The sequence below is a fragment of the Papio anubis genome, chromosome 16 (genome assembly GCF_008728515.1).
Source record: "Papio anubis isolate 15944 chromosome 16, Panubis1.0, whole genome shotgun sequence".
Classification (NCBI taxonomy): Eukaryota; Metazoa; Chordata; class Mammalia; order Primates; family Cercopithecidae; genus Papio; species Papio anubis.
This window is the reverse complement of record NC_044991.1, coordinates 3,562,158-3,587,698: the sequence shown is the minus strand read 5'-3', so window position 1 is coordinate 3,587,698 and position 25,541 is coordinate 3,562,158. Positions and strand designations below refer to the sequence as shown.

At 48.3% G+C, this 25,541-nt stretch overlaps 1 protein-coding gene and 1 pseudogene across 1 annotated transcript in view; one reads left to right on the top strand and one right to left on the bottom strand.

Moving 5' to 3' along the window:
- TBC1D22A (TBC1 domain family member 22A) overlaps window positions 1-25,541 on the top strand; it is a 414,384-nt gene that overhangs the window by 337,258 nt on the left and 51,585 nt on the right. Inside the window, 1 exon segment of the mRNA XM_031656180.1 lies at window positions 20,470-20,565. Coding sequence (XP_031512040.1) covers window positions 20,470-20,565 — 96 coding nt within the window.
- LOC108580779 lies at window positions 21,938-22,416 on the bottom strand (annotated as a pseudogene).

Here is a 25,541-nt window from a genome sequence, read left to right as displayed (position 1 = left end):
AACCGAGGTTCATTTGCACCTAAGCTGTCTGTTTTGAGGAATTTTCAGATTCGTGCTTACAGTGAGACAGGTATTAACACACCGTAGGCTTCACCATTCTCTTAACCGCCTCTTTTGGGTACAGAGCTCTGTGATATGGTGATACGCACTCAATGTCATCTCTAATTCTTACCATCGTTAGTACTGGAAAGTGTGTACTCGCGTACTGGACATCATGATTGCCATCTTACAGATGAGCGGTTGGAACCTGAGGCAGGGACTTCAGTTTGCCCTGCACCGTACGGGGTGGGAGTTGTGGGCCAGGCCTGAGTTCAGTGCCCCTGCTCTTTCCACGAGAACAGAACAGAGGGCACACTGTGTCCCTGTGTCTCAGCTGTGCACTGGAGGGATGTTGGAGCAGGGCGCCTTACCCTGGCCTCAGGAGTCCCTGTGGGGAAGTGAGTAGTACCCAGAGGGATGTACTGTGCATGGATGTCCTGGTAGATTGCAGGGGGAATACAGCCCCAGAGCACAGGACAGAGCAGTGTGGAGGGAGCCTGCGGCAGCCCAGAGAGTATCAGTGAAGAGGGACAGGACTCACCGTAAGGGATGGGGCCTTGGGATGGTGGAGGCGGAAGAAGGCGCTTCCCAGGCCGGGGGAGCAGGAATGAGTCCCAGGAGAGAGTGGACGAGGATGTCCAGGAGTGGAAACTGGAGTGGAGGGACCTGGCAGACACCTTGCATGCGTGTCCTAGGAGCAGGCTGCAGGCCACACACTCGTGTGCACAGAGGTGAGCCCGTGTGTGTGTCTGTGTGTGTGTGTGTGACTGATGCAGGCCTGTGAGCATCAGCCTGTGGACACGCCCACCTGCAGGCCTCACAAGTCATTGCAGGGCTGGGGACAGAACATGGGTCGCTCACTGAGAGCTGCCCCACACTTACTCCTTCTCTGACCCCTGTGCTCTTGTAGCTAAGTTCAGTCTACAGAGAGAGTTCAGGCTTTGACTTATTAACTGGTGTGATGTCATTTCTTGCTTCAAAGAAAAAATAATCAAGGCCCACAGCAGTTCTCTTCCCTTTGAATTTGCCGAGAACGTCCTTGACAAAAATTAAGAAAACAGCGAAGTTCATCAGTTTGGACAGGATAGCAAAAGTACCTTTAGAGTGGTGCTCACAGACCACGTGGTGATACAGCATTTTCTAGAAATGCTGAGTCATCAGACATGGAATGTTGAGACTCGGGAAACGGGAGGAGGAGCATTGAGGGTGGCTGAGGTTAGCAGCAGAAAGTTAATCCTTCTTGCAACTTAGTGGCAGCTCTGGCCTCCACATTCTTCTTGAGCTTGTATAATTCATGAAGTTTTGACAGAGCAGCATTAAAAGGATGTCTTTGATTTCATCCATAAAGGAGACAGGCGTTTGCAGGCGGTGCAGTACTTGTGATGGGAGCTTGTGAAGTGAGCCGCCTGCCTGATGGGAGTTGGCGGCCAGCGGGCCCTGTGATCCTACGCCGAGTCTCCTGTGGTCTGCTCTAAGCGCCTGCTGGTGACCTTGCATCTCTCCTCGGACCCTTGCTAAAATATGTAAATCAAGGTCATTTTTTTGTGTTTGATTCTTAACTAGTTTTTGCTGATGTGCATTTTTTCCTGTTTAAGGATTCTTGGCTCCCTGCAGGGCCAGCAGCGGCAAAGGGTGAGAGAGAGCAGGTTGGAGGAGGGGGCTGCCTTGTTCACTCTCCAGACTCTCAGCTGCCCACCGGAAAGGCTGGCTAGGCCATTCTCATCCGTGAGCCCTGGGAGTTCCCAGGTTCTCAGTGCATGTTGATTTGTTCATTAATAAATTGAATATTTAAACCAGTCGTCTGGTTTATGAAAGGACCTAGGAACACAGCCCTGGAAAACGCCTTTCAAATTTGAACATGGGAGCGATTCCCATCACTGACCACATCATTGATGACGGATGCGGTCATCACTGTAACGGTTAATTTATGTGTTAACTTGGCTGAACCACCATTGCCAGAGATTTGGTCAAGCATTATTCTGGATGTTTCTCTGAAGGTGTTTTTTGGTTGAGGTTGTTACGGAAACACCAGGGGTTCAGTCTGGGTCCTGATGCTCACTGCGCAGAAAGCCAATCCCTGAGACAACAATTGTTGCCAATGAAGAAGGCTTTAATCAGGTGCTGCAGCCCAGGAGGTGGGAACTCAGTCTTAAATCCATCTCCCAGACTGACTCAAACATAGCAGGGACGAAATGTAATGATGTATGGGAAAACAGGGAGGGGTAAAGAAGCCGTCAAGATGAATGAGGGGCTTGGCATCTAGCTGTCTGGATGCTATGACCTGGTGAGTTTCAGGTCTTGGATATTTTTTGAGAGGCCTGGTATCTCATTGTCAGGATCTGGTGAGTTTCAGTCCTTTGATACTTTTTGAGAAACCTGCAAGTCCTTTCCTGAGGAAGGAACTCGGGTAAAAAAAAGTGTTAAGTTTTAAGCTTTAAGATCAGAAGGGTCAGTTTCTAAGTTTGTCAAAAAAACGGACTGTGGGACTATTGAGTGGGTTTCAAGGTTGACATCTAAGTCAGGAGACTTTGCATAAAGCAAAGGATGACCCTCCATAATGAGCGTAGGTCTCATCCCATCCGTCGAAGGCCTTAATAGACAAAGACTGGCCTCTCCCAAGCGAGAAGGAATTCTGCGTGCTTTTGGGTGGACTTAAACCACGGCTCTTCCCTGAGTCTCTAGCCTGCCACCTACCCCACCAGATTTTGTTCTCATCAAGCCTCTACAATCGCATGGGCCAAGTCCTTAAGATAAATGCCCCATGTCTTTTTATATACATGTACATGTACGTATGTCCTTTGGGTTCTGTTTCTCTAGAGAACCCTGACTGATACATCAACCAAAGAATAAATATCCATTAGGAATTTTTAAAGTTCAGTATAGTTTATGTTTTTCTCTTATACTATATGACTTTAAAAGGCTTCTTTCAGTTACAGAGTGTTCATACATTAGACCAGAATCCCAGGACCAAGGGGCAGACCCTGTAGGTCATTCCGTTCCCCCGATCAGCCCCCGAGACTGTAGAGATGAGAACCCGTCCTGTGACTCACTAGATTTGAGTGGCTGTGACCTTTGTCTTTAACCAGTTAGAATGTTCTCAGACCTGGACAGACACGTGCCAATAAGTATCTGGCAAAATAGAACATGGGTGGCATAGAGCTACTGAATGAGTCACTGAGGCTGCTTGGATAGAGACAGGCTCATTTAGGCTTTAAGATTTGACTGTGCCATGAAATATGACGCGCAGCTCTCACTACAGCGCATGCCCTAAACATGGGGATGTTGGCGTGAATTTTAAAACGGCCATGCCCTGCATTATGGGCCGGTAATCGTGAAACGCAATGGTCTGGTGATGAATATTTCAAAGGAAATCATAGCAAAGATTTTGCTTGTGCAGCTGAAGTTGGTGCACTTGAATCTTAACGAAGAATGGGAAACAATTTCTGTCATTTGAATGGCCTCAAAACCACATCTACGTAAATACGCATATGCGGGGAACTCTCCTGAGGCCAGAAGGTCATTTGTTTTTATTTTGTGCCAAAAATTATAAGGAAAATCGAACGATGCAATTAAAGGTGAAATATTGTTCCTTTTATCACAGTTTCTCCATTATAAAAAACAGAAGGAAAATCGTTTCTTTGCCTTAGTTCCTACATTTTAAAAAGTGTATATCATCTGTAAGTAATTTGCATTTAGTTAATCTTAGTCATTTTGAACTTTCATTTTGTCATTTTATAAGCAAAACTAAATCCGCTGCAGAACTGGGGCGCAGTGTTAAGAGAACTCATGTGGGGAGGCACCAGGATTTCCCCCCGTCTCCCCGCTGGGAACTGAAGGAGAGGAGCAGCTCTGCTCTGTCCTGCTGTCCGTCCCTTTGAGCTTCTCTCCAACACCAGGGTCCTGGCCCCTGAGGAAACTCATGGCAGTTCTTAAGGGAACAATCCTGCAGGGAGACCCTTGAGAGGGAGGTTATAGAGCTGTCAGGAGCTGCCCCAGGCCTATGCACCTTTCCCAGTGTGAGGATGCTGAGCGGGTTGAGTCTGAGTGACAGCAGAGGGGGCGGAACCAGAACCCTTTCCCGGGGCTGGGCTGGAGGCTGGCCCTGTCCACTTCTGGCTGACCCGAGGCTGAGTCACATGGATGAGAGGTGCCGCCACGTAGATGAGTCTGTTGGTAACTAGAAAAGACTACTTCAGATTAGTCCTTGATCTGTTTGCTTTTTTTAATTATAAAAAATGTTAAATATACAGAAACATGTAGATAGTAGTCTCATGAATGCCTTTGAATGTATTACCTAGCTTTGTCAAATCTAAAAGATTTGTTTCATTTTTAAAAAGCTTCAGATCTGTTGTTTGTTTCTTGTTTAGAAACACACTTCACATGTACTAGGGAAGCCTCTTCTCCTCCTTTCCTCTCCTTTGCAGTCTGCGGTTTCCTGTAACCCACGTTCTCGCCTAAACTTTGTATTCCTCATCTTTTTAGTTCTTGCCTATCTGGAAACTGGGAACTGGCCTCTTACCTGACCCACTGCACTGCATGCCCCAGATTTTTTTTCTTGTTGATTCTTTGGAGGATTTTGACATATAATACATTCTGGATACAAATCCTCTGTCAAGTCACATACGCACTACAAATATCTTTTTCTAGTCTGTGATTAAGTGTCTTTTGCAATACAGAAGTTTAAAATTTTGGGGTAATCAACTTCATCAGTTTTTAAAATTTATCCTTTGTTGGCCGGGCATGGTGGCTCACGCCCGTAATCCCAGCACTTTGGGAGGCCGAGCGAGGCAGATCACTTGAGACCAGGAGTTCGAGACCAGCCTGGCCAACATGGCAAAACCCCGTCTCTACTAAAAATACAAAAATTAGTCAGGCGTGGTGGCGCACACCTGTAATCCCGGCTACTTGCGAGGCTGAGGCAGGAGAATTGCTTGAACCTGGGAGGCAGAGGTTGCAGTGAGCTTATTTCATACCACAGCACTCCAGCCTGGGCAACAGAGCAAGACTCTGCCTCAAAAAAGGAAAAAAAAAAAAAGAAAGAAATAAAATGTCTCCTTTGTGCCCTGAGGTGGTGTTTTTAGGTGCTGCTTTCTCCCCTGCCCTCAGTTTGCTTTTGCATGTGGTGTGCAACGGGGTCCGGTTTCCTTCTTCCACATGGATAACCACTTGTTTTCTCTGTACCACGGATGGAACGTTCCATCCTTTGCCTTCCGGCCGGCACTGCTGTGCCTATCATGGATGATTGAGTGTCCACCTCAGTATGGGCGTGCCCCTGTGTCCTCTGTTCCACTGGTCTTTCTGTCCGGGGCCTAGGCCACGTGGCCTACATTAGTCCCACAGAATGTCTTGCTATCTGGTACAGTCTTCACCTTGTCATTTTGTCTTTGGGGTTGTCGTGCTATTTTTGGCCCTTTACTCTTCAATGTCAACTTTGGAATATACTTTAATTCCACAAAAATTCTGGATAGAGGATAGGGAGTTTTTATTAGAAATGCATTGAATTGGGGTCAGCATGATGACTCATGCCTGTAATCCCAGCACTGTGGGAAGCCGAGGCGGGTGGATCAGGAGGTCAGGAGATCGAGACCAGCCTGGCCAACATGGTGAAACCCCATCTCTATTAAAAATACAAAAATTAGCCAGTATGGTGCTGCGCAGCTGTAATCCCAGCTACTTGGGAGGCTGAGGTAGGAGAATCGTTTGAACTCGGGAGGCGGAGCTTGCAATGAGCTGAGATTGTGCCACTGCACTCCAGCCTGGGTGACAGAGCGAGAGTCCATCTTAAAAAAAAAAAAAAAAAAAAAAAAAAAGGAAAGAAAGAGAAAAAGAAAAGAAATACATTGAACATATCAATTAAAAGGAGATAATTGACATCTTTTCCATTTGAATCTTTTCGTTTATGAACCTGGTATATCTCTGTGTTTAATTAGCTTTTCTTTTATGTCTTTCAGGTAACTTTTACATCATTTCCAAAAGTGTCTTGCATATATTTGTGTAATATATTCCTGAGTTCTTCTGTCCCTCTCACTCAGCAAAAATTCTGCAGGGGTGGGCTCCTGTGCCCAGAGGCTGCCTACCTGCCTTTGCCTTTGACTGGTCAGAATGCCCTTTCATCTTTGTACCTGGAAGTAAGACGGACTCTGAGCGCTAGCTATCCCCTGGAGCGGCAGGGGCCCCTGCTACCGTGCTGCTGTCCTTTGGAGCAGCTCTCGTGGCATGCTGGCTACATTATTAGATACAGTTTACTGGAGGTAGTTAAAAAAAAAAAAAAAGAAAAAGTCAGGATTGGGAGATTTCAGCTGTCTAATCCAATTGGAATAGGATCAGGACTTTTTAATGGTCATTTCCAAGGCGTGTGGGCTCTTCCGTGAAATGTCTTCCCCTTAACCAAAGAGATGTATTATTTTTAAAGACGGTGTTGGCTCAAAGAAGAGTATTTCTCCTTGACCTTCAGAACCCCCTGTCCCCAGAGTCCTGCCCTTTCTCCAGGGTGAGCATTTTCAAAGGAGATTCTTCTCATGGACTTGTTTTTCACAGGGGTGAAGGGGCAGCATGGGACGTGTCCAGACACAGCCCCGACCTCACTTAACGGCTGTTCTGCCTCCCGGATGCTGCCCCCCCCGAGGTGGCCCGTGCACTGTGGGGCTGCACTGCAGAAACTGGACCCTCTTCCCTGTGCACTGTGCAGCAGAAGCCATGCTCCCCACCAATGCACCAGGCTGCCCCGGGGAAGGGCCGGGTGAGGCATGCCCCCGATTCTGTGTATCAGGCTGCCCTGGGGACAGGTCAGACGACTTGCGTCACGGGTGGCTTGGAGTCTGCAGGTTCTTCCCTGTTGCCCGTTACCTTTGCTGACAGTCCTTCCCTCATTGGGCTGAGATGGGGACCCCAGGGAGTCGTGCAGCCATTAGTGGCACAGTGTCTCTGGCAAACAGCTGTGCTCTGAGCTCCGACCGGGACCTCCTGTGAGGACAGAAGCCAGGGCCTCTGGGGAGCCTGCAGGCATAGGGTGCAGTCAGGTGCTACCCTTGACTTAGCGAGCTTGCACACAGTGACCCCAAACCGTGACTGCAGGGGCTCCTGACGACGAATTTCCCATCCTAGCCAGTGGGTCTGCTCCAGGGAAAACCCCTCTTTACTCAGACCCTGACAGGGGTCCCAATGCCAAGGCTGCTGCAGAGGAGAAAGTTCCACCTCAGAAAGCCAGGAGTCCTGAGCGCTTACTCTGTGCTGTGCTGGGTGTCACCGTGTGGCAATGCAGACCCTGCTCTTCAGAGCCTTAGACGGCAGCTGGGAGGAAAAGCCATAACCAGAGGGAATGGCCTGGCCGAGGCGCTGTCTGTTCTCATTACCAGATAAGAAGCCTGGGAGGGAGTCTGGAGGGTTTTCAGGAAGGCAAGAGAGGCTGGGGGTGGAGGAGCCAGGGAGAGTTGGGTTTAGGGGCGGTCAAGAATGGTTTGGCCTACTGGAAGGCGTGAGCAGAGGCAAAGATAGTGAGCAGCCTCGTCCCTGCTTGCTTGCTTTTTTCTTCTTTTTTTTTTTTTTTTTTTGTGACAGAGTTTCCCTCTTGTTGCCCAGGCTGGAGTGCAGTGGTGTGATCTCAGCTCACTGCAGCCTCCGCCCCCCGGGTTCAAGCATTTCTCCTGCCTCAGCCTCCTGATTAGCTGGGATTACGGGCAAGCGCCACCACGCCCAGCTAATTTTGTATTTTTAGTAGAGATGGGGTTTCTCTATGTTGATCAGGCTGGTCTTAAACTCCTGACCTCAGGGGGTCCACCCGCCTCAGCCTCTCCAAGTGCTGGGGTTACAGGCGTGAGCCACTGCACCCGGCCTCGTCGCTGCTTTCTAAAGGTAGAAGACATCAGGGTGGCTCTGCCAGGTGTCATGTGGCCCGTTCTGTACTCCACACCACCCTCCGGGGCACCTCACACAGGCACTCCGCCTCGCCGCTGTTTTCTCATCCATAGAGAGAGGTGCAACGTGCTGACCTTCAGAGCCCTTCCAGCCCTGGTGTTTGACGAAGGCCTCGAGCACCAGAGAAGGGAGGTGGGGTGGCCTGGGGCTGTGTGGACTGGGCTGCAGGCCTGAGAGTGGGTAGATGCTGACAGAGCCAAGATTGCAGGTCAAGGGCAGTGTTTGCAGTGAAAACTGTAGGGGGCTGAAACCCAGCTGGGTGGCTTCCAGGGCCCCTGCCTGGCCCATCCCTGTAGCTGCAGGCCGGTCCTGGCTTGTTCTTAGTACTTCACACAGTGCCGCACAGGGGTGAGGCCTCAAGGCACAGGAGTGAGGCTGTGGAGTGCAGGAGTGAGGCCTCAGGGCTCAGGAGTGAGGCCATGGAGTGCAGGGGTGAGGCCTGGGGAATAGGAATGAGGCCTTGGGGCGTAGGGGTAAGGCTTCAGAGCACAGGAGTAAGGCTGTGGGGTGCTGGGGTGAGGCCTGGGGAGGAGGGATGAAGCCCTGGTGCGCAGGGGTGAGGCCTCGGGGAACAGGGGTGATATGGTTTGGCTGTGCTGCCACCCAAATCTCATCTTGAACTCCACGTGTTGTGGGAGGGACCTGGTGGGAGGTAACAGAATCATGGAGGCAGGTCTTTCCCGTGCTGTTCTCATGATAGTGAATAAGTCTTATGAAATCTGATGGTTTTAAAAAGAGGCATTCCCCTGCACAAGTGCTCTCATTTTTTGGCCTGCCACCATCTACGTAAGACGTGACTTGCTTCTCTTTGCCTTCTGCCATGATTGTAAGGGCTCCCCAGCCATGTGGAACTGTAAATCCAATTAAACATATTTTTTAAAATAAATTGCACAGTGTCAGGTATGTCTTTATCAACCACGTGTGAAAACGGACTAATACACGGGGTGAGGTGTGCCCCTCCTCCCCTTCCTGCAGGAGGCTTCCTTCTTCAAAGCAGAGCCCTCTCTACCAATGGCGGGCCGCGGAGTGATCGCTTGGTCTCTGATTAGGCGGTTAGAGCCTCGGTTAAATTAGCTTTGGGCTTCTGTAAGACAGTCTGTGAGCTTGCCAGGATCTGCTTAAAAGAACCATATTTCTCTTCCATTGCAAAGTGTGGAAACATGCCCGGTTTGCATGGCACTCCCGGGAGCCCTTGGGCATTGTGCTTCAGTGTGGCCCCGGCAGACTTATTGTCAAGTCGTCAATCAAAGCTGCTGTTTCCTTCATTAGTGATTAAGAGAGGGTAATACTGAAATGATCTGAAATAAAAATTGCCAAAGTGTTCTTTTGTTGTATTAATCAGAACCATATTCGTCATTCGTCAGAATCCTAAAAGAAATATTCCTGACTCACTCTTTAAATGACACCGGAGTGTTTCCTCTGCAGACTGGCAGTGTGAGGAAGACTGGAGGTGCCCCCCTACCCTCAACCACAGAGAGGAAGCAGGGACGGGCTTGGGACGTTGCTTCACCAGGACTGCTGGATGCTGGGCCGGTCTCCAGAGCCTGTCACTGCGCTGGTCAGGCCGAGGACGTCCTTCCAGCTTCTCTGTCTCTCCAGACCTCGGCTGGGTCCGAGACCTGTGGGAGTTTCCCAATGCAGTGCCCAGCTGCCTCAGCCTTGCCTGTGGGGCAAGGAGGCCAAGGCCCCAGGAGGAAAGGAGCAGTTTCCCCAGCATCCTCTGTCCGCGGACGGGACATGCTTGGTTTCCAAACCCAGCTGGTTCCAGGGTTTGATTGCGTGTTGGGCTTTTTCTCAAGTGCCAGGGCTGTAGCAGACCGGTGCCAGCAGGAACAGGCCCAGCACTGGAGGCCAATATGGAGGGGTCATGGGACAGAGTCGGGGCACTGAGTTAGGTGGATGGGGCCTCAAATGCCTTGAGGGGAACTGGGGGCTTCATCTTCCTTGACGGGAGACGGGGCGCCTCCGACTGTTAGGATCCGCTCACTGAGACTTTGCCCACTACGTCATACCCGTTGCACGTGGCAGACAGCTGTCCTTGCTCCGGTGACGTCCAGAACTTGCCTGGTAATTTGCTGGTGGCAGGGTAGCTGAACACCCCACCCCCAATCCAGAATATTCCACACACATGATGGTATTTCCTCATCTGGTCTTTCTGGCTTTCTGCTGGGAGAAGAAGGGAGAGCTTATGGTTTCACAGGTGACCAGCTCAAGACCTTTGTTTCAAGGCAGAGGGAGGAAACCGTTTCCGTCCCCCGGACCCCCACCTGCCTTTGCTGCAGAACAGTCCTGAGTATCTGCTGAAGGTTCATCACTGAGGATCCTTTCCCAGTCTCTGGCTCCCTCCTTTACCTCCCCAAACTAGCCTGGAGCCTGCGAGGAAGGGGAGATCTTGATTTGCAGGACAGGCCTGGTGGCATGGGGGTGGGGATGCCAGAAGCGGCCTTGCGGGCTGCACCTCCCTGTGAGTCAGCCGGTACTGATCCAACAGCCCCAGGGGCTTCTCCAAGTCACAGCCTCCTTCTGCTTGACCCACCCCAGGTGTGTGCCTCCCAGTGAAGGGGATGGAGCCCCAGTCCTGAGTGGGCTTAGGCCAAGGCCGGGTGCCCAGGGCTGGCCTGCGGCCACTGCTCTCGCCTCCCTGTTTACCCACTGAGTGCTGGATGATATTTATTGTCTGGATTATGCTTCATTAAAGCAGAAGCCCATTTTCCATAGATGATATGCATTTTTTATTTATTAAATTAGTGTTTTAATGCAATTTACCAAGTCATCCAAGACAAATAATCCACTTAAGTGATGCCGTAAAGCTCTGTTTCTCCCCAGTGCTCTGTTTCCATGAAAGTGTGGACTCTCCTAAGTTCCGCTCCTGGGCTGGAAACATCTTGTGAGCAGCAGAATTTACAGTCCAGCCTTACTAATTCTGAGTAGGAGCGGGTCCTACCACTGGCCGGAGGCTGACCTTTGCACTCCCTGGTTAAATAAAAGGCTTTTAAGCAAATTGAGAGTGTAAAGAGAATTCCTTGGAGAACCCATCATTCTGGAATATCCCAGAGTACTCCTGGAGACCTTTTCCCTCTCACTATTTGCAATGCTAATTACCACTCATGCATTCCTCAGGGCTGGTTCGCTCAGGGCCTTACGCACCTGAAGGTTTTTGTTTGTTCAAGTCACCTAAGGTATTTAAAAGGAAAGATGCATGTTTCTTCTTTTTTCTTCCCCCTAACCCTCACCCTCACCCCAGAAAGAGGTACATTTCTCTAGGTACATTCTCACTGCCGAGCTTCCATGCACCTGGCCTGTCCCTTTCCCAGGCTCCTGGTAACCCAAAGTCATGGATTTGGGGGTGAGGTACATTTCTGTAGGTACATTCTCACAGCTGAGCTTCCATGCACCTGGCCTGTCCCTTTCCCCAGGCTCCTGGTAACCCAAAGTCGTGGATTTGGGGGTATGTGTAATTTCATTCAGTTTCCATTCCTACTCTAGGCTTGGGGCTGGGATTATAATGAAGAAGGGGTCACGGGGGAAAGCTGACACACGGGACACACTGGACCGTGACGGTGTGGCACGTACCGCGCGGAGACATGGCCAGGGCTCCTGGGAAGAAGGGGTGGAGACAGCCCCACTGCCTGGGAGAAAGGGGGAAGATCCTGAAGAGTGAAAGGGTTTATCTAGGAGAACAAACAAGGAGCATCCCCTCCTGCGGTAGCAGAGTGCCTAAGAGAGCCAAGGCTGCAGAGGGTTGGAACACCAGGTGCGGGGTGGGTAGAGACCGGATGTCCGGTCTGCTCTGGCTCACTTCTGTTTTGTCCTGAAGGCAATGGGTATTTAAAGATAAAATGGTGACATGATAGGAGCCCGCTGAATTAGAAAGGGCATCCTAGTTACAGCACAGAGAGGGCTGACATGCCCAGATAATGGGATACAGGGGCCTCAGTGGCATTTAAACTCAGTTTAAATATTTGGTCGATTTTAATTCCAGCACAAACATGTGACATTTTAATGGCTCTATATATTTTAATGGATATTGAGGACTAAGCTCTGATTTTTTTTTTATCTTGCCCAAATTCCTAAGGGGTCTGGAGAGTCAGGCCCTACAAACCATACAAAAATTCTCATCAGATGGGTTTTAATTAACCCTGTATATCATGACTTACTTTCCAGCCTGACTCTGGCATAACATTATATGACAAAGTCAAAGTATTTTACCCCAAAACATGTTTCTTTGCCATATTTTGAAATGGCAAATTTGTCCTTTGTCAGGGAAAATTTGCATCTGTAATGAATCTTGGCCGGCACTGTTTCTCACGCCTGTAATCCCAGCACGTTGGGAGGCAGAGGCAGGTGGATCACGAGGTCAGGAGTTTGAGATCAGCCTGGCCAATATGGTGAAACCCTGTCTCTGCTAAAAATATAAAAAATGAGCCAGGTGTGGTGGTGTGCACCTGTAGTCCCAGCTACTTGGGAAGCTGAGGCAGGAGAATCGCTTGAACCCAGGAGGCAGAGAGGTTGCAGTGAGCTGAGATTGCGCCACTGCACTCCAGCCTGGGCGACAGACTGAGACTCTGTCTCAAAAAACAAAACAAAACAAACAAAACAAAAAAGAATCTCTATTAAGATAGCTGGATTTTTTCTTCCAGGCCTTCCCAATCCTAAAGAGATTAAGAGTCTAGCACCTTTTAAAGATTCAGTAGATGGCGCAGTGGCTCACACCTGTAACCCCAGCACTTTGGGAGGCCGAGGTGGGCAGATCACCTGAGATAGGGGTTCGAGACCAGCCTGACCAACATGATGAAACCCCATCTCTACTGAAAATACAAAAATTAGATGGGCGTGATGGCACGCGTCTGTAATCCCAGCTACTCTGGAGGCTGAGGCAAGAGAATTGCTTGAACCCAGGAGGCAGAGGTTGCAGTGAGCTGAGATCGTGCCATTGCACTCCAGCCTGGGTGACAGAGAAAGACTCTGTTTAAAAAAAAAAAAAAAAAAAAAAGATTCAATAGGAAACATTTCTCTCTATTGTCTGTAAGGGCAGCCACTATAAGACTTCAAAAGAACCTTCATCTCCACAGTCTTTTATCTTAACCTGGACATTTCCTTTCTATGATCCCAGGTCTTTAGACAAACTCAACCAATTGTCAACTAGAACATGTATAAATTTACCTATTGCCTGGGAACAACCTCCCGACCGCTGCCACTGCCGCCTTTCAGTTGTCCCGCCTTTGTGGACCAAACCAGTGTATTTCTTAAATGTATTTGATTGATGTCTCATGCCTCCCTAAAATGTATAAAATCAAGCTGCACCCTGACCCCTTTGGGCACATGTTCTGAGAACCTCCTGAGGTCTGTGTCATCGGCCGTGGTCACTCATGTTTGACTCAGAATAAATCTCTTTAAATATTTTACAGAGTTTGACTCTTTTTGTCAACAATATCATAAAAAAACTAGCACATCAAACCTATACTACAAAGCCACAGTAGTAATATATTTAAGGTTCTTGAAATGAGTGGATTTAAAAAAAAAATAATAGGGCAGAGCCTTCCCTTTCTGGTGGTATGGTGAATGTGATGTGCAAAAGGCCCTTCTGTTTTTTGTGTGAATACACCAAATAATGCTGGTGTGTTTTTAAAAAACATAACCACAAAGGTGAGACTATCAGAGACCAGAAATCTCGAGAAAATACAAATCTAGCGAGATAGGGGAGCAACATCAAAGCTGGTCTTTACCCAGGGGTATCTGTGAGTTGATTTTAATGAGCCACTGGCAGGAGTCAAAACCTGGGGATTGTTTTTTTCAGAGTCTAAACAGGTGCTTGTGTTTGCCTTTCTTAGCCTTGGCCAGGTTAAAGGAGGAAGAAAGAACCCTCCCCCTCCTCAGAATTTCCACCTACAATCCTACATTCACATGGATTGGGAACCCTAGTTCATGTTACTTATTTGACCTAAAAAATTGCAAGCTAAAAATTTGGTTTAATGTAGTCTGGGATAACAATGCCTTCAGGCTCTAGAGAAGCAAATACAGTCCCCCAACCTGAAAAAGAAAAGCCTCAAAGAATTCCAACAGATATACATTCTAAGGAGCATAATGACAGGAGAAGTCAAGGAAGTGGGCCACCAGGAGCAAGAATCAGCAGTGAAAACAGACTGCAGAAAGAGATCTACAGAGATTTTAGAATTATCTGAGATGCACTATAAAAATAAGCTGGTACATTTTAAATAATGCAAAGAAAGATACTGAATGAAAGGAGGAGGAGTAACTATCAATTTACAAGGCAAGTCTGAAGAAATAACCAAGGTTCAAACGTAATAGATAAGTGAAACAAATTGTGACACAGTTGAAGAGATTATTAATGAAGTAGAAGAGAGATTTGAGGAAAGTACTTCTCCCAGAAAGACAAAGAGACGGAAGATATAAAAAGAGAGGCTAAAGGAAACGAAGGATAGAATGAAAAGACCCCAACTCTTGTCTGATCAGAGTTCTGGGAAAATAAAGAGAATGGGTACAGATGGATGTTTGATAGGAGATAATGGATGACTGTTTCCAAAACTGATGAAAACTACTTATTCTCCAGATTCAGAAGGACCAATATCTCTAGCAGAATAAATATCACAAGGAAACTGCAAAACGTCCAAGACAAAGAAAGTATTCACAAGCAGTCAGAGAGAAAAGTTAGATTGCTGATGAAGAAATGACAAATAGATTGATAGCGTTCAGTAGTGGAGGCTGGAAGATAATGCAGTATCATCTTTTAAAATAATACTCAACTTAGAATTGTATATCCAGCGAACTATCTTTCAAGAATGAGAATAAAGACATTTTTAGACAAATGAAATCTGAGAGGGTTTACAACCAAAAGACCCTCTCATTAAATGTTGAATTTCAAGAAGGATAATAATTTCCAAAGAAAGGTCTAGGTACAAGAAGAAATAATGAGAAAAAAAGATAGGTAAAGTCATGAAAGACTCTAAACAAACTTTGATGTATAAAAGAACAAAAAGAAGATCTCCATTTATAATTTTGGGAGGCTGAGGCGGGTGGATCGTGGGGTTAAGAGATCGAGACCATCCTGGCCAAATGGTGAAACGTCGTCTCTACTAAAAATGGAAAAATTAGCTGGGCGTGGTGGTGCGTGCCTGTAGTCCCAGCTACTCGGGAGGCTGAGGCAGGAGAATTGCTTGAACCCGGGAGGAGGAGGTTGCTGTGAGCCAAGATTGCATCGCTGCATTCCAGTCTGGCAACAGAGCGAGACTCCATCTCAAAAAACAAACCAAAACAAAACAAACAAACAAAAAAGTCACAATAGAACTGAAATTCTGGAAAGCACGAGTACATAGCTAGGGAAGATTAGGTCAGTGTGTGGTGCTGCTGTGATGATATGACTAGAATTAAAATATTCTTAATTTTTTGTATTGTTTGGGAGGAGAATAAAGATAATTCATTTTAGATCATTAAGTTAAATATACATGTTAAAATTTGTAGAGGGCCTATTAAAATAATAGAAACAATTCAGTAACTTCCTGATTAATTGGGGTTGGGGCATTAGAATGTAGAGGGAAGTAGGTTAGTCCACATGTAGGCAAGAAAGACAAATGATAGAAAAAGTAGAACAGTTGGAAAGTTCTAAACGAGAGCATGTGAATTAACCTGAATGCTTCAGGAGTCACAGCCAGCAGGGACCAAGCTCTTCGGTTAGAAAGCATGACTGGAGTTTAAGAACCCAGTGCTGTGCTAGTTATAAGAGAAATATAAGGAAATAAAGGTTAGGGGGGAGACCAACAACTACCAACAAACAGAAATGAAGATTTTCAGGACCCCATTTTCAATATCATCAAAAATATGAACTTGTTAGGGAAAATCTAAAAACAGAATAATAGACCTGTACTGAGAAAACCATCAAACACGGGTGAAGAGAAAGAAGATCTGATTAAATGAAGAGCTATATCATGGTCATGAGTCAGAAGATGGATTAAAAGCTATACTATGGTCATGAGTCAGAAATCCCAGCAAACTTTTCTGTAAAAATTGACAAAACAGGTTCTAAAATTTATACAGAAATGCAGAAGATTTGGAATAGCCAAAACGGCCTTGAAAAAGAAGAAGACATAAGGGAAGGCTAGCACTAGCTGAAGTTTAGTCTTTTCAACAAATTGCTGGAACAATTGGATATTCATGTGCATACAGATGAACTTCCAGGCCGGTCACGGTGGCTCACACCTGTAATCCCAGCACTTTGGGAGGCTGAGGTGGGCAGATCACCTGAGGTCAGGAGTTCGAGACCAGCCTGATCAACATGGAGAAACCCCGTCTCTATTAAACATACTAAATTAGCCAGGCATGGTGGCGCACGCCTGTAATCCCAGCTACTCAGGAGGCTGAGGCAGGAGAATCGCTTAAACCTGGTAGGCGGAGGTTGCGGTGAACCAAGATCATGCCATTGCACTCCAACCTGAGCAACAAGAATGAAACTCCATCTCAAAACAAACAAACAAACAAAAAATGAACTTCCATACTTTTTACCATATACAAAAATTAACTAAAAATGGAGTATAGATCTAAAGTAAAAATTTAAAACTATAAACCTTCTAGAAGAAAACCTTTGTGCCCTTGAGTTAGGCAATGATTTTTTTAGATAAGACACCAACAGCATGATCTGTAAAAGAACAAAGTACTAGGTTGAACCTCATCAAAATTTAAAATGCATGATCTGGCCTGGCGCGGTGGCTCACGCCTGTAATCCCAACACTTTGGGAGGCCTAAGCAGTGGATCATGGTCAGGAGATTGAGACCATCCTGGCTGACATGGTGAAACCCCATCTCTACTAAAAATACAAAAAATTAGCTGGGCGTGGTGGCGGGTGCCTGTAGTCCCAGCTCTTTGGGAGGCTGAGGCAGGAGAATGGCGTGAACCTGGGAGGCAGAGGTTGCAGTGAGCCAAGATCCCACCACTGCACTCCAGCCTGGGCGACAGAGTGAGACTCTGTCTCAAAAACAACAACAACAACAACAACAAAAACCCATGGTCTTCAAAAGTCATTGTTAAGAGGATGAAAAGAGAAGGCACAGGGAGAAAACATTTGCAAAGCATGTATTTGATAAAAGATTTATATCAAAACTAGTGGCAGATTTTTCAAAAGGTAAACATACTCCTACCATATGATCCAGCTGTTCTACTCCTAAGTATTTTTCCAAGCAAAAGGAAAGCCTATGTCCATTCAAAGATGAGTACACAAATGTTCATGGCATCTTTCTGCGTAGTAGCCCCAAACTCGAAACAATTCAGTCCTTCAGCAGATGAACGGATGAACAAACTGTGGTATATCCGTGCAGTGGGTGCTGCTCAGCGTTGATAGAAATGAGCGATTGGTACATGCAATGTCACGGTGAATCTAAGGTAATTATCCTATGTGGAAAAGCTAAACCAAAACCAAATGTGTATTATAGGATTCCCTTTATTTGAAAGTGTTGGAAATGCAAGCTAATGTGTAGTGACACGAGTAAGTCGGTGATTGGGACTGGGAGGGCTCGAAGGGAGGATTTACAAATGGCCACAAAGAAACCTTTGGAGCCATAGATATGTCCACTACCTTGGTTGTGATGGTGTTTTCCCAGGTGTGTGCATATATCAAAACATATCAAACTGTAAACTTGAAGTATGTAAAGTTTTTTTTTTTTTTTTTTTTTTTTTTTTTTAAATGAGATGGAGTCTCGCTCTGTCACCCAGGCTGGAGTGCAGTGGCTCAATCTTGGCTCACTGTAAGCTCCGCCTCCTGGTTCCGCCATTCTCCTGCCTCAGCCTCCCAAGTACCTGAGACTACAGGCGCCCTCCACCACACCTGGCTAATTTTTTGTATTTTTAGTAGAATCGGGATTTCACCGTGTTAGCCAGGATGGTCTCAATCTCCTGACCTTGTGATCCACCCACCTCGGCCTCCCAAAGTGCTGGGATTACAGGCATGAGTGACCACGCCCGGCCTGAAGTATGTAAAATTTATTACATAACAGTTATACCTCAGGAGAGCTGTTTAAAATACATTACCCAACAAAAACTGATACGTAGTTGTAGTCAATTAGACTTCTTCCTCCCCACTAGAGACTTCAGAGCAAAAGCCCTGTGTGAGGTTAGAGGTCATAAGTGTTTATACTGTTCAAGAGAAGAGAAAACAATTTTGAATTCGTGTGCTCCTGATAACATACCTTCCAAACACAGAAAACAAAGATTGGCAGAACCATAAGGAGAAAGACATAAACTCACTCTCATAATGGGAGTTTTGAAGCATACCTGTCAGTTATTGATAGATTATAAGTAGATGGAAAAAAAAAAAAAAAACCACAGGATTTATAGGAAACTTGAACCAGCGCTGTTGATGAACTTTATTTAGTGGACATATGCAGGGCACTCTATCCAAGAACTCTAGAATATGCACCCTCTTCATGTTCTCTGATCTGGCCCCAGCTTGCTGATCATTCCTGTGTGCGGTTTAGTCCTTGGTGTTTATTTCTGTCCCGAATCACTGGTCACTCTCTGGTCTTTTGTGTCCGTGTACCTCCCTGGCATCTCCACCTGGATCCCCAAGTATCTTAAACTTGGTAGTTCCAAAGAACAGCTCACGGCCTTCCCACCAAAACACTGTCTCCTACAGCCTTTTCCACAAACCTTTCCCCATCTTAGGAACTGGCAGCTTCACCCTTCCAGCTGTGGAGGCTCAAATTGTCAGAGTGGCCCTTGGTTCCTTTCTCTCCTACCCCAGATCTCTCATGCGTGTTGGTGTAGTTTTTCTGTAAAACCTTCAAAATACATCTCGAATTGGTCTTCCCACAAGCTTCCCTGCTCCCCCTTGGCCCGAGTCACTAGCCCTTCTTGAATTCTGACTACCATGGTCCCCTAACCTGCCTCCTGGTTCTCCTGGTTCTGTCTCTCCCCACCCTGCCTTGTGCCATCCGTTGTCAGCATGACAGTCGGAGGGATGCTTCTGAAGCCTGTGTCTTTCCCTGCTCAGAGCCCTGAGGATCTATACCCCACACGTGCCTGCCAACGCTTCCCTTTGCTCGCCTCGCTCTGTGGTAGCTGTGCTGGTCTCCTTGCTATTTCTGGAACGTGCCAGGCAGCCTCTAACCACAGGGTCTCTGTGCTTCCTGTAGCTTTTACCTGGAATGTTTCTCTGCCATGTGTGTAAATGCCTTTTCTGGCCAGGGGCGGTGGCTCACACCTGTAATCCCAGCACTTTGGGAAGCTGAGGCAAGTGGATCACCTGAGATCAGGAGTTCAAGACCAGCCTGGCCAACATGGTGAAACCCCACTACTAAAAATACAAAAATTAGTCTGGCATGGTGGCGTGCAGCTGTAATCCCAGCTATTCAGGAGGCTGAGACAAGAACATTGCTTGAACCCGGGAGGCGGAGGTTGCAGTGAGCCGAGATTATGCTACTACCCTCCAGCCTGGGCAACAGAGCGAAATTCCGTCTCAGTGAAGAAAATAATAATAATAATAATAAACGCCTTTTCTCTCTGAATGTTTGCTCATCTGTCACCTTAGGTGACTGACCATTTAACTAAAGTGGTATCCCCCTCTTCACAGACAAACCCACTTGCTGTTCCTCGTCCCAGTCTTTGCCTTGTTTTCTCCGTAGCACATCACCATCTAATGCACTGTGCGTTTGATTTGTTTACTTACTGAACCATTGACAGTAGTCCTACAGATGTTGCATGGGCAAGGCAGAAAAGTAAAGGTGGTACCCCAAGAACTGGAGTTTTGGGAACCCTCAGTCTTTGCAGTTGGCTGTGTGTGCTTGAACTAATACCACAGCCCCAAGGTGTGCACGCCCCGAACCTCAGTATGGGAGGGTCTCTGGGAGCTGACAGTGGTCCTGGGTTTCCAGGATGAGTAAGGGGTAGCTACCTCAAGAAGGGGGAGCAGGGAGGCACGTTTGAATGACAGTGAGGAGAGAGAGACATGGGTGGTGATTTGAGGGGTGTGAGCCGTGTCCTTCCACATCTGTGGCTTCCGATCAGCATCACTTCCCTGTTCGTTTCCCAGGGAGACCCGGACCAGGTAGTGGTCCTGGGCCCAGTACCTGATCTCCGGCTTGACTAGGCCCGGCCTGGGCTCAGCCTTGTTTCCTCATCTGTGGAGTGGGAGGAGGCCTCCCTCACATGCCATTGTGAGGAGCAGACTCTGTGCCTGGCACGGCACCAGCACATGTTGAATTTGTCTCTTATGCTTTTTGGCTATTGTCTGTGCAAGAGAGGAGAGTGAACAACCGCCTCTGAGGCTGCCCGAAGCTTGGTCTGCTATTCACTTGCTGTTTGTCAGCCTGCTGGTACTTAAAGAGAAAATGGTGTTTGTTTTAATGAGCTGACAATTTTGAAATTAAGGCATTAAGTAAAAGTACGTCAACACAAGCTTTGGTTTTCTCTGAACCCTGACTAGATAAACCCTGACTGTTGCAGATAACCTTGCAGTGATGTTCATGGATCACACTTTACAATTTCTCTCTTGGTTATTTTTTCTCTTTTAGTCTGAACCAGAGGGCTTTTCTCATTTCCACTTGTACGTGTGCGCTGCTTTTCTCGTGAGATGGAGGAAGGAAATACTAGAAGAGAAAGATTTTCAAGTAAGTAAATGCCCTTTCAAAAGAACCCGAGTTTGATTTTCTACTAGGAGAGAGGTTTATTAAATTTTAGTTCACAGGGTTATTTGTGGAAGAGTTTTGAGAAGCACTGCCTGCGTTTCGCCGCTGACCTCCCGCTGGTTGAAAGCTCGTCTAGCTGAGAAGACGAGCCTGGCAGTGGTCATGTGGTCATGGCAGTGGAAATGCTGCCCAAGTTATGAGTTATTTGATGTGACTGTGTGACAAGCTCCCCGCAGAACCTTCCCTGGGCCAGTGTGCCCCTCAGCAGCGCGACCCCTGCAGGGTGCAGCACGTGACCTCTGGTCCCTGGAACCCTCTTCACAGCACCTGGACTGTGATGCTTTAGGGACAGGGCTGGGCAAGAAATCACACAGCCTGGGGTCCCTTCCAGCCAGGCCACTGGGAGTTGTGTGACTGGGGACGCACTGTTTAACCTCACTAAGCTAGTCCCTGGCAACTTAGTGGGAGAGCCCTCCTTGCACCCCACTCATCAGAGGCACACCCTGCTGGGCCCCGTGCTCTACCTGTGGGACTCCCTGTGGACTAGTGTCCAGCCCCTGACCCCCCCAACATGTTCCTCTGTGAGGCGTCCCGAGCACCCTGTGGACTGTTGGCCCCTTCACGGGGTGATACCCACTGTTCTCCGAGGTGCTGGCTGGGAAGTCCTTCTGCCCAGTATTCACCCAGCAGAGGGCTCTGGGTGCAGCAAGGAAGACCCCAGCAGTGGGAACCAGACAGACTCTGCACCAGCCGGCTGGGGTCAGCCACGCTTCACCACTCTGCCTTCTCCAGGCCCTCGTCTCTCAACTAAAGGGACGGTCCTGGGTCCCCAGGGCAGTGCTCTCCATAGCTGGCAGCCTTTTGTTCCCCAGCTCCGTGCTCGTCGGTGGCTCCAAGCATCCCTCCTCCTTCCGAGAGCCTTGGGAGGAGCCAGGGAGGTCCTGCTGCCCCACTTCATCTCGGTTCCAGGAGAGACCAGACAGGTGAGGGTCGTGCTGAGGCCTGGAGCTGCCAACAGGGCCTGGCCGAGCAGATGGAACCCAGCCCAGGTGTCGTCATCCTAAACCAGAACTGAGCCACATCCTGTGCCCGTTCTGACCGGCTGGGGGTGTAGTTTAAGCGCCTGATGTCGGCATTACTGGGATCTTTTGCTGATTAATAAGCACGGCATTGTAAAATTAGAAAATAAGCTATCCGAGAAAATCTTCATTTATCCATTTTACCCCCCGAGTCTAAACCTCTCAGTTTGGCTTCCCAGGGGAGTGGGGGTCCAACTGCCAACCCCGCTGCAGGCCGCCCTATGCCCGCCGGCCCTCATCCTCGCCAGCTTCCCCTCCTTGGAGCCCCACTGCCCTCACCCTGGGCTTGGCTGAGAGGAGGCCGCCCACACGGGATCGACTGTGCTCTGCCAGCGTCCAGGAGGTGCCCACCAGAAGTGGGAATGCCTCGTGAGGTTGGAAACCCCACCACCCGCCAGGAGCTGGGACCATTGTGGTTTGTAATTTTAAAGTAAGCAAGCCGCTTAGACACAGTGGGGACGGCAGTTGGCAGAGTCGTTTTTCTAAGTAGAAAAAGCAGTTACTTTTATGTGAGCAGAGTGTGGCACCTCCGTGAAGTCAGGAACCTTCTCTGAGGGGGCCTCGGCAGCTGAGAGGTCTGTGAATGTCTCTGATCAGTGGGTGCGCCACTGCCTGATGTTGATGCGTGGGCAGCCTCGTTGGGAGAAGCAGCTTCCTCCAGTGTGGTGGCTGCCTGTCCCAGGAGGCTGGTGAAGGCGGCGAGGAGGCGGCAGAGCGGCATCGTGGAAGGCTGAGGCCCTTGCTCTGGAAGCATGCTCCGGGCAGTCTGCAGCCACCTGGCCCTGGGCCTGCGTCTCTGTGGGAGCCCCAGCTGCTGGGTGGGCTGCATGGGAAGGACCAGCGGGTGCCAGCCCAAGCTGCCCAGCCTGGGAGCCTTCATCTTTGTCCCCTTTGGCTCTGGGACTGAGTTCTGTGCATCTGCCAGCTGCTCACTGGGGAAGCCGAACACACACAGGTGTGCGCAGTGCCCAGGGTGAGGGGCTCAGTCTGGCTTTGTGACCCTGGGCTTCACAGCCTCAGCCGGTCTGTTCATTCCTTCACTGAATGCCCCTGGAACCCTCGCCCTGAGCCAGGCCCCGTGCTGCAGATTCTGCCCGCGAGGGGCAGGGCAAGTTGGGAGGGGCAGGTGCATGAAGGGACTGCTCTGCGGGGATCGGCAAGTGAGCAGGGACGAGGGAATAGAAGTGATAGATGGGGGAGAGGGGAGCCGGTGGGGGAGAGTGGCAAAGAGAGGATGGGGTGGCCTTCCCATAACAATGGATTTGTAACAGCCTGCTCTGCAATGTGAAGTGATTTGGTGAACTCAGCACCGAGGGTGGGTTGGCAGCTAGAACACAAGCAGCCATGAGCAATACAAATGAAAAGACGAACAGGGATGGGGCAGGATGGCGCACGGAGGAAGCAGGAACAATCGTGTCCTCGGACTTCAAGAAGAAAACACTGGGCAGAGCAGGGAGTCACGCCACACCATGGCACTGAGCAGGGAGAGTCCCCCCACACTGTGGGATCGAGCAGGGAGAGTCCCCCCACACCGTGGCATTGCAGGGGAGTCACCCCACACCGTGGCATCGCAGGGGGAGTCCCCCCACACCATGGCATCGCAGGGGGAGTCACCCCACACCGTGGCATCGCAGGGGGAGTCACCCCACACCATGGCATCGCAGGGGGAGTCCCCCCACATGGTGGCATCTCAGGGGGAGTCACCCCACACCATGGCATCGAGCAGAGAGAGTCACTCCATACTGTGGTATTCTCCCAGCACGGGTCTGGCAGCGGCCGCAGGAGCCAGGAAGGCAGGACGCCCCTGGGAGCACAGGAGCCCAGCGCCAGCTCTGTCGGAAGCCTCCTGGTAGAGGCCGTGATCTGTGCACTTTCCAGTCTTCGTATTAAACTTGAATTTAAAACTGTATAAAACATACAAAGACATTCAGTGAAGCCACCATAGGAGTAAAGTTGAAGCGTATTTAGTTGGATTAAAAATAAGGTGGGGGCTGGGCGCAGTGGCTCTCACCTGTAATCCCAGCACTTTGGTAAGCCGACCAAACCTTTGTCTCTACTAAAAATACAATTAGCCGGGCATGCTGGTGGGCGCCTATAATCCCAGCTACTGGGGAAGCTGAGGCAAGAGAATCGCTTGAACTTGGGAGGCGGAGGTTGCAGTGAACCAAGATGGCACCACTACACTCCAGCTGGGGTGGCAGAGCGAGACTCCATCTCATAAATAAATAAATAAATAAATGAGGAGGATTGTGAATCTGAATGGCATAAAAAAGGAGTGGTTTAGGAGTTCTGAGTGGAATTTGTACCAACAAAGAATGCATCTTCTTTCTAAGTATTTATGGAATACTTACAAAAAGTAATCACTCAACCTAGGCCATAAACATTTCCAAAATAAGAAAACAGCAATGACATAAACTTTGTTCACTGAGCATAATCCTTTAAAATTAGATCATAATAAAGTTAAAATGACAAAACCAAGCATTTGGATGTTAAAGAACTCCCTTCAAAATAATGTGGGTCAAGATGGAAATGACCCTGTAATTACTGAAGGATATTGAAAAGCACAAGGAATGTACCAGTGCTGGGCTTGCAAACAGGTTCAAAGATGCAATGCTTTCATTATTTAAAAACATTAAAACAAGTAAACTAAGCCTTTAACCAAGAAGTTAAAAATAGAAAAATAAAGACAACTTATGATAAAGACAATAAAAGAATGAATGAGTAAAAGCAAACAAATACATTAGAAGACAGGATTTTTATGTAGAATTCCTAAGTATATCTTAGAGGGGCAGTTGAAAATGCTAGTGAAATAGGCAGACCTCCAGTAAGGAGGACCAAGATAGATGGGTGAAAACGTAGTCCTCCTCTGTGTTAGAAAAGAGGCATTTATACACACGTACTTTAAAAATGCTAAATTTGCCTCAAGCTTTAAGAAAAGCCCAACCTGGCCAGGTGCAGTGGCTCATGCCTGTAATCCCAGCACTTTGGGAGGCCCAGGCGGGTAGATCACGAGGTTAGGAGATGGAGACCATCCTGGCCAACATGGTGAAACCCAGTTTCTACTAAAAATACAAAAATTAGCTGGGCGTGGTGGCACATGCCTATAATCCCAGCTACTCGGGAGGCTGAGGCAGGGTAATCGCTTGAACCAGGGAGGCAGAGGTTGCAGTAAACTGAGATCACCCCACTGCATTCCAGCCTGGTGACAGAGCAGGACTCCATCTCAAAAAAAAAAAAAACAAAAAAACCAAACTTGTATAGACTTATAATTTGGGAGTAAATCCAAACATCGCCAAAAGTCGTGGTTTTAAATCTGATTCTTAAGGCCAGAAAATGTCTTCCTAGTGAGTTTGTTCACAGTTTCTAAAAACCTTACCCTGTGTGACCTGTCCTGCCGGAGAGAAGCAGCAGGCTCGGCCCTGTGTCTCACAGAGCTGCCCACCGGACACGGGGCTCCCAGCGCCCTGTCTCAGCTGAATCATCGGTGACTTCTGTGCAGGATCCCACATCTGCCAGGTTCTCCCTCCACATACATGGAGTGTCTTAGTCCATTCCTGCTGTTATAACAAAATACCTTAGGCTGGGTAATGTATAAGCAATAGAAATCTGTTTCTCACCGTTCTGGAGACTGGAAGTTCAAAATCAAGGCACCGGCCTCTGGTGTCTGCCCAGGGCACCTCGTTACTGCATCCTCCGGCCTCTGGTGTCTGCCCAGGGCACCTCGTTACTGCATCCTCACATGGTGGAAGGCAGGAGGGCAAGAGGGCTGGGCGCTCCCATCAGCCTCCCTCACGGCACCCATCTCATTCATGAGGCCCACCTTCATCAATATTATAAAATAAAAAATATCCCATAAAAATACCACCAGAACGTAGCCAT